Source organism: Xiphias gladius, chromosome 9 (assembly GCF_016859285.1).
Source record: "Xiphias gladius isolate SHS-SW01 ecotype Sanya breed wild chromosome 9, ASM1685928v1, whole genome shotgun sequence".
Classification (NCBI taxonomy): Eukaryota; Metazoa; Chordata; class Actinopteri; order Istiophoriformes; family Xiphiidae; genus Xiphias; species Xiphias gladius.
The window spans coordinates 17,557,836-17,573,751 of NC_053408.1; the positions used below are offsets into that span (position 1 = coordinate 17,557,836).

At 42.8% G+C, this 15,916-nt stretch overlaps 2 protein-coding genes across 2 annotated transcripts; both read left to right on the forward strand.

The window, feature by feature from the left end:
• The first annotated feature begins 4,631 nt into the window (after positions 1-4,631).
• LOC120794288 (transcription factor SOX-9-like) lies at positions 4,632-5,444 on the forward strand. Its single transcript, XM_040135211.1, has one exon. The coding sequence runs from the start codon at positions 5,004-5,006 to the stop codon at positions 5,442-5,444; it is 441 nt and encodes a 146-aa protein (XP_039991145.1). The 5' UTR covers positions 4,632-5,003.
• Positions 5,445-5,505: 61 nt separating this feature from the next.
• Positions 5,506-8,817, forward strand: LOC120794287 (transcription factor Sox-9-A-like). The gene is made up of 3 exons (XM_040135209.1): positions 5,506-6,099; positions 6,359-6,609; positions 6,817-8,817. The coding sequence occupies exons 1-3, from the start codon at positions 5,663-5,665 to the stop codon at positions 7,641-7,643; spliced, it is 1,515 nt and encodes a 504-aa protein (XP_039991143.1). The 5' UTR covers positions 5,506-5,662; the 3' UTR covers positions 7,644-8,817.
• Positions 8,818-15,916: the final 7,099 nt, after the last annotated feature.

A 15,916-nucleotide genomic window follows, 5' to 3' on the forward strand; every position in this document is an offset into this window, starting at 1 on the left:
CACATGGTTAAGGTTTTACAATGATCGTGGTCACGGTTAAAAGAAAGAACGCTGTCTATAGGCTGGAAACAGGAAACAAACAGTGGTCTCCTGTGTTAAAGTCCAATGTTTTATCCAGTCATACATCCATCCCGGACCTCCTCCCCAGGCAGACTCTGTCGCCTTATCAAAAACATCACCTGACTTCCTCCTCCTAATCACTACAGCCACTGGCGGGCTTTGTCACTTGAATGTTAACATGTTGTTTTGCGGCGTTTGGTGAAAAGACTGCTGCTGTCTCACACAACCGCTAGATGTCGCTTAACAATAAATGACCTATGCGGTCGTTTTTATGGCAGGGCACGCAATTAGATTTACAGGTCTGGAACTAGGCTACAACAAAAACTTCATTTGCTCTTCCACAGTAAATAAATCTGTAAAGAAATAGTCCCCTGAAAATATTATATAGTGTGAATATAAGATACTGCATGTAGGCCTGAAGGATTCCAAAGGCAAGACAAAACAAAAGCCCCTTCTCTGCTGTTGATTCATATGGTCAGTACGGTCCAAACACATTTTCAGTCCACCAATAATCACTTCATGCTGAGCTTTGGAGCCAAGAGTATGCAATAATAAAACACTGAGGAGCTGTATTTAGTTAGGTTGTAAAGAACATACTGAACAAATGGTTAAGTGGCAGAAAAGTGCTAATCATGGTGCAGCAGTATGAGAAGTTAGCAGTGAGGGTACCATCTTGAAATAATACGCAAACACTCCCTGGAATATCACGAGGTTCTCCTGTTCTTCCGCTTTCTCTCGACAGTGTTTGAATGCAGCACATATCCTCTCTCTGGCTGAAAACAACAGGAATTATGTGAAATGTAGTGTCTTCAGACAGATGCTATCAACTCTCCCAAAAATAATTTCATGGGGTTTTGGTCGTTATACCAGTAAATATACAAGTAGATTATTATGAATATACTGATTTTTTTTTTTTTTTTGGGCAAACGTTTCACCTTTTTAAAAATCTGGATCTGGAGCTACGAAATGTAAAGCAGGGCCGATGGGACTTCCAAAAGAAAAGCAGACATGAGTTTAGCAGTTGACTCCCAATGTTTGCTCAGGTTTTTTACGCTGTAGCTCCAAGTCAAGATGAGAAGTTTCCCAAGACCTCGCCCTGCCTGCCTCTGCCTTCCTTCTGCACTCACCCTCTTTGGCCACCAGAAGAAAAAAAAGACCACAGAATGGACTACACTGTCATCCTACAGTCACTTTGAAACCACAGACAGATCTCTGACAAACTGTGCTGTTATACAAAATTAAAACTTGTTTGAGTGAAATTGGTTGAAAGCGGTCAATTCAAAGAAGACAGTTTGTGAAAGTTCCAGATCTGAAATTAAATATTCACTTTAGAGAGTTGAGCAAACTGAATTTATTATCTAACAGTTGTCATAAGAATAACTTCTTAGAGTCTAACTTGCCTGTGTGACATGTGGAGGAGGAGGAGGAGTGTATTCAAGTGTGTTCAACCATATGTTGGGGTTAGATTTTGTTTTTTCAGTGTTTTTACATTGTTGACAAGATGTCGTGTGGGCGTGGAGGCCTTATCTACTGTCACCATGCGTGTGTATTTAAGTACAGGTGTGTTTGAGGTACGCAGAGCTGCCAGATGACGACTGAGCAGCTGTTCGTCACTGTCCATGTACGAGGACAGGGTTCAATCAGTCTTTTGTTTTCTACAAATATGTGGTTGTCCTTCTCACTAATTGTCTTGTTTTTCTTATTATTACCATTATACTTCTGCTTTTCCTTCTGCCTTTCTCTCCTTCCACTTCCACTTCTGATTTCCCTCCTAGTTCCTCCATCTCACCATCTTCTCCCTCCTTCTTCTTCTTCTTCTAGCTTTTCTTCATTGCAGGCGTCTATTAGCCATATTTACTCTGTCAATAGCAACACCATGTTTTCCACTCGTGTCGCTGCTCTGTGACTCAAAGCTTTCACGCCTGTGTTGCTCTACAAGCAAACACGATTGCGTTTTGGTGGCCTCGTGTAACGGCACGCAGCACGCACGCGACCACAGCGACGTCCCACAAGCTATTAACGCAGAGCCAAATTGCTCCCTTCTATTTGTGTTCAAAGTGAGTATCTTAAATAAGCATGTCTCGTGTAAATAAACTTGCAGGGGAACGAAGGAGTCGGCGATGTTAAGCTCTACTGTTTTGGAGCCACAGGCCTAATTGGTCAGGGAGGAAAAGAATTACTGAGTGATGCAGAGTTTGAACAGTCGGACTAAATGCAAACAAGAAATATAGCGACATTACAGCATCCAGAGACAGTCACATTCTCTTTTAAAACCACAGAAAAAAAGGGAGAAAGAAAAGGCAACCACGATTTTTATCCGCGGCTTTTGGTGTCTGTACGTGCAGCTACATTGGGGCCGAGCAAGCAGCAGTGAAAATAGCTCTACCTGACATCTGTGAGCTATTAAAAGCGACTTCAGGTAGCACATGCTGTCCACATTAGCCTGAACTGAGATTTACATTTCCACATCTCCACAAAGCATAATAAACAATCAAAGGGGGCGTGTGTAGGCAGGTTACCATCAGTGACCACTTCGTGTTACCCTGACTGGAGAGTCGCACTGCGTTTGGCTGAAGAGAACGGACAAAGGAGAGTGTGTGTGTGTGTGTGTGTGTGTGTGTGTGTGCGAACTTGTACCTCTATCTTTGTGGGGACCAGTTTGCGTTTTAGACCTTGGGAGTGAGGACATTTTTGACAGGTCCTAACACAACTTCAACAGGCTGTTTAAGGGTTAAGACTTGGTTTTAGGGTTCAGGTTAGATTCAGGTCTAGGTTAAGATTAGGATAAGGGTCAGGGTTAGGCGTTCAGTATTGATGGTTGAGGTTAGGATGAGGGGCTAGGGAATGCATTATGTCAAAGTGTGTCCTCACATAGATAGAAGTACGTGTGTGCATGTGCGTGTGCAGGGAGGATTTCTGAACAACATATAATCACTCCTAGATGATACACATTAATGCAGTTGTCAGCAGTGGAACGTTACTAAGTACATTTACTCAAGTACTGTATATACTATACTGTGTATAAGTACAATTTTTAGGTACATTTCATGCGTGTTTCTATTTTCTGCAACTGTCTTCTTCTACTCCACTACATTTCAATTGGAAACATTGTACTTTTTACTTCACTACATTAATAGATAAGCCCACTACTTGCAGTCCAGGTTAAGATTTTATATTTAAAACATATGATCAATTTATAAAATGTGTGTTTTCTTATGGATTTAACTGTCCAGCCGTATGTAAAGTAGTTAAAGTAGTTCAGCCTCGACCAGCTACGGCATCAAAAAACCATCAGTTATAATAATACTGTAATATGTGGTAATGTAACTGATGCATAATGAGTATTTTACTTGTTTTATTCTTCATACTTTAAGTACCTTTTGCCAATAATACTGTATTTTGAGATTAAGATTTAAATTGTAGGACTTGTTCTTGTTGGAGTACTTGTTATTTCCCCAGTGACACACAAAAGGCAAAAAGTGTGAGGTGTTTCTTTCCAAAGTGATGTGTAGAAAAGTAGAAAATTAAAACTGTAATGTTCCCGTTAAACAGATACCAGATAAGGTAACACCTTTGTTGATAAATTAAAAGCATATTAAGAGACTGGGCGTGCCAATATTGCCGACATATTTGAAGTAAAGTTTCAAATATCTGTGTAATTCTAAAATGGATGTAAAGTTATAAACACAGTCTAACACAAGGCTGAAAATAGAGACCATTTTATGAGGAACATTTGGTAAAAAGGTGAAAGCAGAAGTTGAGCAGTCAGCAGATTAAACAGAATCCGCCGTTCACCGGATTAATGCTCTGTTGTTGGAATTGAGATGAGCGATAGAAATCAGAAGCTGATGTCTGACAGCAACTGTTGCCCTGCTGCAGTCTGCTGGAGCTCCCCGTCCCTCCTCCTCCTCCTCCTCCTCCTCCTGCTCTAAGCAAGAGGAGAGAGAGAGAGGTAGGTTTGCCGGGTTTCCAGACTGCTGTCTCCCCCTATTGACGAGATGATGTTTCTGTAAGCATGGGGACAAGTGTGGAGAAAGTCACAGAATGTTTTAAAGTAGCAACAGAAACTGTCTATGGCTTTTTAGGATGCTAAATGTAATAAATTGCATAGTTTGACCGATAATCTGTTCTTGTGGTACGATCTTTTACTTGCCACATTATTTTGCAATGAATATATTTCTCTCTCAGCATTTTGCCTTCATAATAAAAACATACTTTTTGTCAATCATAGTATATAAATATTCCGTTACTCTGATTAAATGTTGAAAATCACTCTGTCCCGATACAGCCTTGATGATATCTATAGGAAAATCCAGCAGAATTAAACAGCATATTGTATATACTGGCTGGAGGGGAGTGTGTGTGTGTGTGTGTGTGTGTTAGCGAAAGTGTCTGTGCGTGTCTGTGTGTGTTCTCTGTGCTGGTTAGGAGGGGGGGGGATCAAATTCCTTCAGTTTGGCGTCACATGTTGCCAGCCAATCAGGTTCGGGCTTTCCTGTGCGGCATGGTAACGCTGTTAAAAGCCCGCATGCAAAACGTTTGCAGTTCAAAGCACTCACGCGTTCTGGGGATTGTACTTGGAGACTAGAAAGGAGCTTTTTACCGTTTCATCCTGAAGAGTTGAAAGCAAACTCCTACCAGCTGGCTTGTTTTTGCCATTCCAAGTGCGGATCCATTTGCAGAAAACGCACTCATCCAGGGAGTCTGTCAGAAGCTCGTGCGTAAAGACACTCGCTCTCCAAATCGGTTTTACGCACCGGAGCAGAGGGAGAGAGAGAGAGAGAGAGAGACTCAGCTACTGTTTGTGGTGCATTTCTCTCAGAAAGACTTTACTCAAACTCATTCTGGCAAGGTAAAGTCACTTTCAGAGGCTTTTCCTCTCGCGAGAGTGCGTTAATAACTGCCCCGTTTCACGCGTAATTTGGCACCAAACAGTTTTTCGTATGAATCTCCTCGACCCTTACCTGAAGATGACGGAGGAACAAGACAAGTGTCTCTCTGATGCCCCGAGCCCGAGTATGTCCGAGGACTCCGCGGGCTCTCCGTGCCCGTCCGGCTCGGGCTCCGACACCGAGAACACCCGGCCGTCGGAGAACGGGCTGCTCAGAGCGGACGGGACCCTGGGCGACTTCAAGAAGGACGAGGACGATAAGTTTCCCGCTTGCATCCGCGAGGCTGTGTCCCAGGTGCTCAAGGGCTACGACTGGACCCTGGTGCCTATGCCGGTGCGCGTTAACGGATCTACTAAGAACAAGCCTCACGTTAAGAGACCCATGAACGCCTTCATGGTTTGGGCTCAGGCTGCGCGGAGGAAGCTGGCGGATCAGTACCCGCACCTGCATAACGCGGAGCTCAGCAAAACTCTGGGGAAACTCTGGAGGTAAGTGTGAAAGCTCTGCTTTCCAGTTTTACGCACCGGAGCAGAGGGAGAGAGAGAGAGAGAGAGAGACTCAGCTACTGTTTGTGGTGCATTTCTCTCAGAAAGACTTTACTCAAACTCATTCTGGCAAGGTAAAGTCACTTTCAGAGGCTTTTCCTCTCGCGAGAGTGCGTTAATAACTGCCCCGTTTCACGCGTAATTTGGCACCAAACAGTTTTTCGTATGAATCTCCTCGACCCTTACCTGAAGATGACGGAGGAACAAGACAAGTGTCTCTCTGATGCCCCGAGCCCGAGTATGTCCGAGGACTCCGCGGGCTCTCCGTGCCCGTCCGGCTCGGGCTCCGACACCGAGAACACCCGGCCGTCGGAGAACGGGCTGCTCAGAGCGGACGGGACCCTGGGCGACTTCAAGAAGGACGAGGACGATAAGTTTCCCGCTTGCATCCGCGAGGCTGTGTCCCAGGTGCTCAAGGGCTACGACTGGACCCTGGTGCCTATGCCGGTGCGCGTTAACGGATCTACTAAGAACAAGCCTCACGTTAAGAGACCCATGAACGCCTTCATGGTTTGGGCTCAGGCTGCGCGGAGGAAGCTGGCGGATCAGTACCCGCACCTGCATAACGCGGAGCTCAGCAAAACTCTGGGGAAACTCTGGAGGTAAGTGTGAAAGCTCTGCTTTCCAGTTTTTACGCACCGATCGAGGACGCTGTGTGTGTGTTTGTGTGAATTAATCAATGAATTAACCTGTGTCTTTCCTCAAATTTGCATTTCATATCCTTGTTTAAAACCACACGGTCCTTTGATTCTGAATACTTAACCACCTAATCTCGCTTCTTGTTTTGGAAGTAGCTTATTCAAAGTAGGCTATCGCAAAAGAATCTGTGCAAAGTCCATTAATGGAACTCTTCGCGCACAGGCTTCTCAACGAAGGGGAGAAGCGGCCGTTTGTGGAAGAGGCTGAGCGGCTCCGGGTGCAGCACAAGAAGGATCACCCAGACTACAAATACCAGCCCCGGCGAAGGAAGTCGGTGAAGAACGGACAGAGCGAGGCGGAGGACGGCAGCGAGCAGACGCACATTTCCCCCAATGCCATCTTCAAAGCTCTCCAGCAGGCGGATTCCCCAGCCTCCAGCATGGGAGAGGTGCACTCTCCGGGTGAGCATTCAGGTGAGCAGAGAGAATATCGGCTTTTTTTTTTTCCAGTCCTCTCAGGACGTTTCGAGTATCATTAAAAAAAAAAACCTTCAAAAGGTTTGACGACTCATTCCCTATCCCCGAGCTGGGGTTGAGCGTTACAAAAAAACTTCACACTAAATGAAATAGAAAGCAAAGTCTAATCTGTCCCATTATTATTATTTTTTTTTTTATATCCAGGCTCCCAGGGGCCCCCTACTCCTCCCACCACCCCAAAGACTGATGTCAGCTCAGGCAAGATGGATCTAAAGCGCGAAGGGGGCCTCCGCTCTCTGCCCGATGGCCCCGGCGGGCGCCAGCTCAACATCGATTTCCGCGATGTGGACATCGGGGAGCTCAGCAGCGATGTCATCTCCCACATTGAGACCTTCGACGTCAACGAGTTTGACCAGTACCTGCCGCCAAACGGGCACCCGGGCGTCCCTGGCAACACCACGCCAGTCAGCTACACGGGCAGCTACAGCATCAGCAGCGGCCCCCCGGTCAGCCCACAGGCGGGAGGCGCCGCGGCCTGGATGGCTAAAAGCCAGGGCCAGCAGGGACAGCCGCAGCAGCAGCAGCAGCAGCAGCAGCAGCACACCCTGACCACCCTGGGGGGCAGCGGCGGCTCAGAGGCAGCGCAGGCCCAGCACAGGACCCAGATCAAGACGGAGCAGCTGAGTCCGAGCCACTACAGCGAGCAGCAGGGCTCCCCGCAGCACGTCGCCTACAGCCCCTTCAACCTGCAGCACTACAGCCCCCCCTCCTCCTCCTACCCAGCCATCACCAGGGCGCAGCAGTACGACTACTCCGACCACCAGGGGGGCAGCAACACCGCCTCGTACTACAGCCACGCGGGGGCGGGGCAGGGCTCGGGGCTGTACTCGACTTTCAGCTACATGAGCAGCCCCAGCCAGAGGCCCATGTACACGCCCATAGCCGACAACACGGGGGTGCCCTCCATCCCGCAGAGCAGCCCGCAGCACTGGGAGCAGGCTCCGGTTTACACCCAGCTCACCAGACCCTGAGCCGGCCGGCAGACTGAGAGACAACACACACCCTGACATGTACAGCTACACACATCCAACCATACACACACACACACACACACACACACACACACACTCCAAAACACTTTACACCAGGGAGAGTTCTTCCCCTGAATCAGAAACTTGAATTCAAAGTAGAGGAGAGCTGGACTTGGGATTGGCTCACATCGTGCCTTGCTATTGTATCATGATAGAAACTATATATATTTTTAGAGCGATGAAAAGACTTAAGAAAATCCTCTGTGAGGACTTATTGTTGATATTTCAGTAGGTACTGTGTATGTTCCTTCTTGTTTTTTTCTTCATACGCTGGCAGTTTGTAACCCAGGGGGTGGGGGGAGGCTTAGGGTAATTATTTGTACCTGTAGATATAAAAAACCAAAAGCTTTATATTTTAACCAGTTCAGCAACTAACCACGCATGGTAGTGCAGTACCTGGTTCTCTGTTCAGTTTCATACCAGTTTTTTGTTGTTGTTGCTTACTCTTCTCTGTGCCATTCAGCAAGTATGGTTTGTATTTAAGCTGTTACGCTGTTGATTTTTTTTTTCTTCTCAAGTTATGTGTCACCATCATTGGAAAAGCTATCAGGCCATACAGAGGAAGCCAGAGCGACTAGGTTTCCGATGCTGTGCTGTCCTGACAGGGGGAGACTGCAGCCCCTTTCCAACCTTCTGTGCCTTGGATTTTACATTTTCTCAAACTTTTTCTACGCGTGTTCATTTGTGTGTGTGTGCGCGCGCGCGCTTGTGTGTGTGTGTGTGTGTGCGTGTATGCAATGGCCGCAGCTGAGATTACACTTACCGTCTAACAGCGTGTGTTTGACAGCTACAGGAAGTCACCTTTGACCCCTTGGGTGTCCCCCCCACAGTCTCCCACCATGCTGGTGTCCAATACACTCACCTCAACCTTCCCCCCAGGTCAAAATCCAGTTTTAAAACTTTATTTATTTATTAGCTTTAATTTTATTTCAAAGTAATTATTTTGCATACTATTCTTATAACTAATGGATTGTCCTCTTTGCAATGTAGACGGCATATAATTTCCCCCTTTTTTTAAATTTTGATTTTCAACCCAGGGGGTACTTACGCAAAATGGTACACGCTGTAATCGTCTTTTTTTTGTTGTTTATTTATCTTATCTAAATGTCTATTTTAAGTATGTATTTGCCTTTTTCTGAGGGTCGGGAGGGGGGGCTATCTAACAAAACGTGTACGGATTACTTGTTATTTGTGAATTTCCTTTGAGTTTGACTTTAAACTGGCTGAAAGAACTGGAAAATGCTATCTAAGTTACAAGGTTTTTACAGTTTTTCTGTTAGGCTTTTTTGTTCGACGATCACCAGAGGGACCGTCCTTTCTTTCTGCTCTGCGAGCTCCATTTCCTTTTCTCTCAATATCAAGAAGTGATGTTTCCAATATTCTTTTTTTTTCTTCTGTGATCTTGCCATGTATTTGTACTGTCTTCAAAGAATCTTTTGTATATGTATTTGCAATAAAAAAAGAAAATGCAATGAAAAAATAAAAGAAAGTTTGCCATTTGTCTTTCAGGATAAACCTCAGGCAACATTCAGTTATGCAACATCCCACTGAGGCACCTCTGAATAGATTGTACTTTTAGTGCTTTCTAGTCGGCAGAGTCAGTGAAAGGGTTAAGAGAAGAGTACCAAGAAGCAGGACTAGTGTTTGTTTTCCCAGAAGCCTTGTCCCCCCCCCACCCCTTCATTTTCTCCCTCACTCTCCACCCATCAGCTGGTAGCAGCAGGGGGTTGTGAGAATCTCGGGGACTTGGATGGGGGCGCTCGATATAGGGACTGCTGTAAAACTACTGAAAATGATCAGAATTTATTTCAGTAATGAAAAAAAAAAAAAAGTGGGGTGGACATTAGATAAAATCACATAGATAAAATCCTGGTAGGGGGGGCAGAGATTCAAGCAAACGAGTCTAAAGCGCTAAACTAGACTGCAACACAGACTTTTAGCTCCAGCTTTGGACTCCATGCATATGAATGATATCCTGTAAAAAACCTTATAACTCCAACTTCATGTTTTCATATTTTAGCTTTGGACTGGCTTTTAAAACCCATAGCATTAATTTAGCATGCACAGTGGTCAAACTGAAATCTCAGGCTAGGCTGTTTATATTAGTTTCTGAGAGCTGACATTTAGAATATACACACAGCGAGGGTGGATATGGATGCAATTACATACACACACAATCTAATGTAATCCACTGCAATAAATAATCAATAAATATCAACTCTGCGATTCTTTCACTCTTGACTGTGTCAGACGTCTGTCTCCCTCTTCTCAAAGACTATAAAATAAAAGTGGCTAAAAAGGAATTGTGGCTTGTTAAAAGTGCATTACTATTAAGACTTCAATTTGATAGTTTAATAAAAATCTGCTAGAGCGTAAATGATTGGTTGATTAGTCAATCAATCATTCAAACCATAAATCGTTCAAGTCAATTATCAAACACAAATGCCCCCCCCCCAAAAAAAAAATGCTGGTTCCAGTTTCTCGAATGCGAGGATTTGCTGCTTGTTATATTGTTGTAAACTGAATATCTTTGGGTCTTGAACTATTAGTTGGACAAAACTAAGACATCTGAAGACCTGATCTTGGGGCCTGGGAAATTTTGATGATTGTGATATTTCACATAGAGGATGATTCATTTGAAAAGTAATAAATAGATTAACTATAATGGGAGTAATCTTTACTTTCAGCACTACGTCGTGTCAATAATAATCCTATAAATAGCTACATAATAAGGCTCCTAAGGTGCTCAGTGACGTGGTGGAACCTCTCAGGGTTTCTGGCTCAGTAAGTCAGGGTGCAGCATTTGGAATTATCAGATGCCCTTTTGTAAAACCTCCTGAATACACGCATCTTTGTCTGGGTGGGGCATCAGTATAGTGCACAAATCTCAAAATGGATCATAATTGGGATGATTTAAAGCTTAAGCTGAATGGCGCAAACCCGCCAAGGCTATAAATGCTGTGGTATGTGGCACTGGTGTGTCTTGAACTAAAATTTCAAAAAGCATCTTTAATGCCGCTATGCTGCTACATGACAATTATATCAAGTTTAAAAAAGAAAAAAAGAAAAAGAAAGACAATTTAAGGGCAACAATTCACCCTATACTAGGGGGACTATTACTTTGTTTTACATGGATTAAAAAAAAGAAGATGTAACGTGTTAGTGAGCTCTAGAGGTGTTAGTAGGCAGATTTTGTTAGCTTAGATAGAGCCAGGCTAGCTGTTTCCCCGTTTCCAACCTTCATGCTAAGCTAACCAAACCAGCTATTGGCTCTAGCTACATGTTGAGTGTAGAGACATGACAGTGGTATCAATCTTTTAATGATTCTCAGCAAGAAAGAGAGATAGCATATTTCCCAAAATGTCCAACTGTCTCTTCAAATACACTGTCTAATAGTTTTCCACAGGTACTCAAGGGTCTATTTATAAAGGGTGTTGAATGTTGTAGACATTTTAATGCCCTCCGAGGCACACTTGTGATCTTAAGTTATACAATTAAAACTGACTTTTCTTGATTACTGGAAAATACAGCAGGCATATTATTAAGGAATGGAAACCTTGAAATTTCTACTGACTTAACTGAATACTTGTTTAAGCATCACTTGTACGGACCTTGGGCCTGTACATGGCCACACAACCAGTGTTGTTTAACATTTACGGAGCTGGATGTGAGGAAACTTTTGAAACTATGATTTCCTTGTTATGGAACTGTGGATTTGTTCCTGGTGTCCCTTCAAGCAGAGCATCTGTTACACAACTACAACGATCAAAACTAATTAAAAACTAACAAGCAGCAACAGCATACAGAGAACTCCATGTACTTCTTTCAGTTGTTTCTTATTAGTGTTCTGAAATATTAGATATTGAATATCTGACTGGGCACAATCTGCTCCAGCAGCAAACCCCTCCGGTAAGGTCCTCGGACTTGGCATCTGACAAAGGTCAAGGAAGGGAAACACGGAGTGATGTAACTCTGCCGGGGGGACGAAACACCGTTTTCCTATACTGTGGATTATGTGTTAGGCGACACAATGTTTTCATACTCATTGGAGGCAACTCTTGAACACTCCATTTATGGAGGGTTGAAGAGCCCAATGGATGAGAGAGAGATGAAGCCAAGACTCACTTTGTACTGCATGAAAGCTGATGGACTGTAGCGTTACAAGTTCATCCTCATGAAGCATTATTTAAAAAGAAAAAAAAGGGGGAGGGGCAGCATTTTGATAATAATAACAGAGTTTTAGCAGCTATTCAGTTGAGAGCTATAGGCATTTTCTGTTACTGATAAAAAACTTTACATATTGAGTTCCCTTATGTCAAGACATAGATACAGTAAGATCTGTCTACAGGTTCTTGACACGCATAAAACAATGCCACTGTTGTAAGTTAAACTGGATACGCCATCATGAGTTAAAAAAAAAAAAAAAAAAAGGCCCCCATCTACTCTGAACTACCTATACAGGATTGACTTTGTGACAGTGGTTAAGATTACAGGATGATACTGTATATCATTCACGGTACAATGTGCAACACCTAACGATACATGACATTGAAGATTAAAACAGCCAAGTCAAGCGTACATCACAAAACAAAAACAATAAAACGATGCACAAACCAGAATAATTGAAACAAATAACTAAAATCGATTTAGACTATACACATGCTTAGTGAAAGTCTTATAGAAACTGTATATTGTCTTCTGTTGATGTGGCACAGTCCTTGATCGGGTTTGCATAGATTAGTATTGGGGCTAACTAAGTGGACAGTAAATATGGCTGAGATGAACATTATTGGATGAAAAGAACAGAGATAAAAGAAATAAGTACATGTCACTGCATTTATGCCAGGAATGTGTCCTAATTTGTCCAGGTAAAGTGAAAGAAAGCAAAGTCAAGTTAAGTCTATAAAAAATGTGCATGTGACTTAGTTTTACTTTTGCAGGAAAAAGCAATGCAACGGTGTATCTAACACAATTTGGATTACTGCTACAACTGTAAGGCACTTTGAAGCAAGAAATATTGCTCTGTACTGATCATCACGCTGTACTGTACCTTATCCTCAACAATACATGTTTAGTTCATTACGCAGCATTTAGCTGGTTGTTTAAAGCTGCAGCCATCATTTTACATGTTGGTGGCTCCACACAGAAGCAAAAGGCGTTCTGTATTTTGAGGACTTCGGTGCCCACATATACAATATGATGTAAGTAAACTTCACGATCATGTCTACCAACTTGGCTGATATGTGATTCTTTATAGTCAGAGACCAAAGCATCATAACATATTATAATGTTGTTGAGTCCAATCTGAAATATCTTTTGAATATTTCTCTACCCACTGTGCAGTCTTGGGAAAAAAAAGTTAGGGCCATGAGTACATTGCAGTCTATCTTCTTCAATCCCACTGCCCCGGCCAGTTCTACAAACTACAAACTCATATTGTGCAGCCAAACAGTGTTCAAACCCACAGAACTTTATTTTAAAGTCTAAAGAATTTGAGATACCAAATATGTCGGGCTAGAAAAGTGCATAATATAAAGTGATGCACAATAGATCCAAACTATTTCCATGGTATATCAAGATTTGCCCAGAAAATAGAAAGATAAGCCATTATTATGTGTTCCATCAAAAAACTGCCAAGAACAGAGGTTGTTTCCAACTAGTATTAGTTTAGTTTCAATTTATTGCTTCTCCTTGAATGGTCATACTCGACACAAGATATTAAATTAGGTCAAGTGAGGTGAATGTAGGTCTGTAGGGACTTATACAAGAATATCTCACCCTGTGCACCCTAGGCATAGTGCTCGGTGTTTAGGAATGAGAAAAGATGTTTGGGAAAAGAGAGAAAGAAAGATTAAGGAAGAAAAATAGAGAGACAGTAAACAAGAGGGACAAACGGATTAAAGGACATCAAAAGGTGGAGAGTAGGCCGACTGTGGTCAAAACGCAAGTAGCACATTGTCTCATCTGAAATAGCCATCAGTCTCTGAAGCACTCGCATTAGAGGGGAAATTGTAGTAACAAGCACAGGACAGATGACATGTTTCATATGGATGTTTTCCAGAGCAACCAGCCAAGCAGACAAGTCACGTCATATCACAGGCATGAGCAACATCTCCGCCAAATAAACTGTGATGACAGAGAGTTCTACGTACAGGTCACACTCAACATTATCGATAGAGCCAAAGTGGTAAAAGAGCTCCAACATGTGCCATCATCTTTTTTAATGAATAATAAAAATGTCGGCACTTGCTGGAGGAAGCGGACTAAACCAAAAGGAGTAACAAGCAAACCTTTCACAAAATGCCATGTTTTATGAAACAAGTTCTGTTTTGAGGATGAGTGAGCCCTGACAATTAAAATAAGATCTTAAAAGGCCCTGCACACCCACACAGAAACGTGGGTAAATTTTGTTGAAAGGAAACATAATGTGACTGTACCTTAACAGCTACAACGAGAGTAATGGGAGAGTCAGACAGATGCCAGTCAAGCACAGTCTGTGAATACCCACATGGTATTTAGAAAAGGTTTAATCAAAACCAAATAAGTGACCACACTTGTGTTGGTGCACCATAGGTGTATAGGACCTTTAAATGGTTGGTCCACCCAAATTATAACAAAGTATTTGTGAAACTATTTCTTCAGTAGAAAAGAGTTCCAACAAGAACGCAGAGAAAAGTCTATGGATTGTCACATGTAACCTGGACATTGTTTCTGTGAAGATACATTATTAATGAATTGTTTATAATTTTGCAATGCTGTGAGCACAACATACAAAATTCTAGTCCCTTCAGTTGTATTGAGATGGAAGCAAAATCTCTGACCTAGATATCATAATATGACTAAATCTCCGTGCAATATAATTTAGAATATATGATATAAACAAAATTGAAAAAAAAAAAAAAAAACTTGCATAATAGTGAAATAATACAATCACAAAATGTATCCCAGACACAATTATTGGCACCCTTCACTAATATTTGGTTACACATTCAAGGTCTTTTACGTTTACCGGAGACCTTTTTGCAATGACAGATTTCAGCTCTCTCCAAAGGTCTTCAATGGGATTTAAGTCAGGACTAAATACTGGCCAGTTTAAAACAGTCCATCTCTTTCAACCATTCTTTTGTGCTGCTGGATGTTTGCTTTGGGTTGTTGTCCTGCTGAGAGACCCAAAACCTTCATCTCAAACCTAGTTTTCTAACACTGGGTAACACATTTCACTCTAAAATGCCTTGGTAATCTCATGATTTCCTCAGTCCCTTGATACATTCAATGCCTCCAGGGCCAGAGGAACCAAAGCAGCACCACAGCCTGGCAGAACCCTCTACCATGTTTTATTTTAGGATGGTTGTTCTTTTCCTTGTGGGATTCATTTCGTCACCTATAAACAAACCGATACACTACATTCCCAAAGAGCTCTACTTTGGTTTCATCTGTCCATAGAACATTATCCCAGAAGGACCGTGGCTCAACTATCAAAGTTTTTGCAAACATTAGTCTTGCCATTTTGTGCCTTTCAACAGTGGTGTCCTCCTTGGCCTTCCCCCATGGAGCCCTACTTGGTTTACTGTGTGGCGTATTGTACAGGCTGAAATCACAACTGCAGATTGTTCCAGGTCAACCTGAAGCTCTTTAGATGTCATGCAAGGTGTTTGTCACAATCCGCATCAACATTTGCAGACTACTCTCACTGAGTTTCTTCTTCTTAGTGCCACGTCCTGGAAGCATCTTATGATTATACAAAATTGGTTAACTTGCATTTATTTCTCAAGATATTCTAAATTCTGTACTTAAAATTCAGAGGTGCCAATAATTTCAACCAGGACTGTAAATAGCAGGAGGTTACTTACAGTCATCTGTTTCACTGATTAAAAGAAATATGTATAGAGAGATAATTACTTCTGTTATTCATAATCTATAGGTCTATGTAATCATGTTCAGAAAATCCTAAATTCCAGGCTCCAGACAGGATGGCAGCCCCAGCTTCTAACCACATTCCCCTGCGTCACAACACATAGTTGAAATTTACACCGCACACTCTTAATGAACAATGTTTGCCCCATTATAGGCATTTGCAGGACACTGATCACGGGTGACAATGCAGGTCAGCTGGATTTGAACCAGAACTAATCATACAGGCGTGTCGCTGTGACGTCAGAGGCTCTGTGTGACAGGGCTAACTGTAGCCTGCCGCACTGATTACCATCCGATAC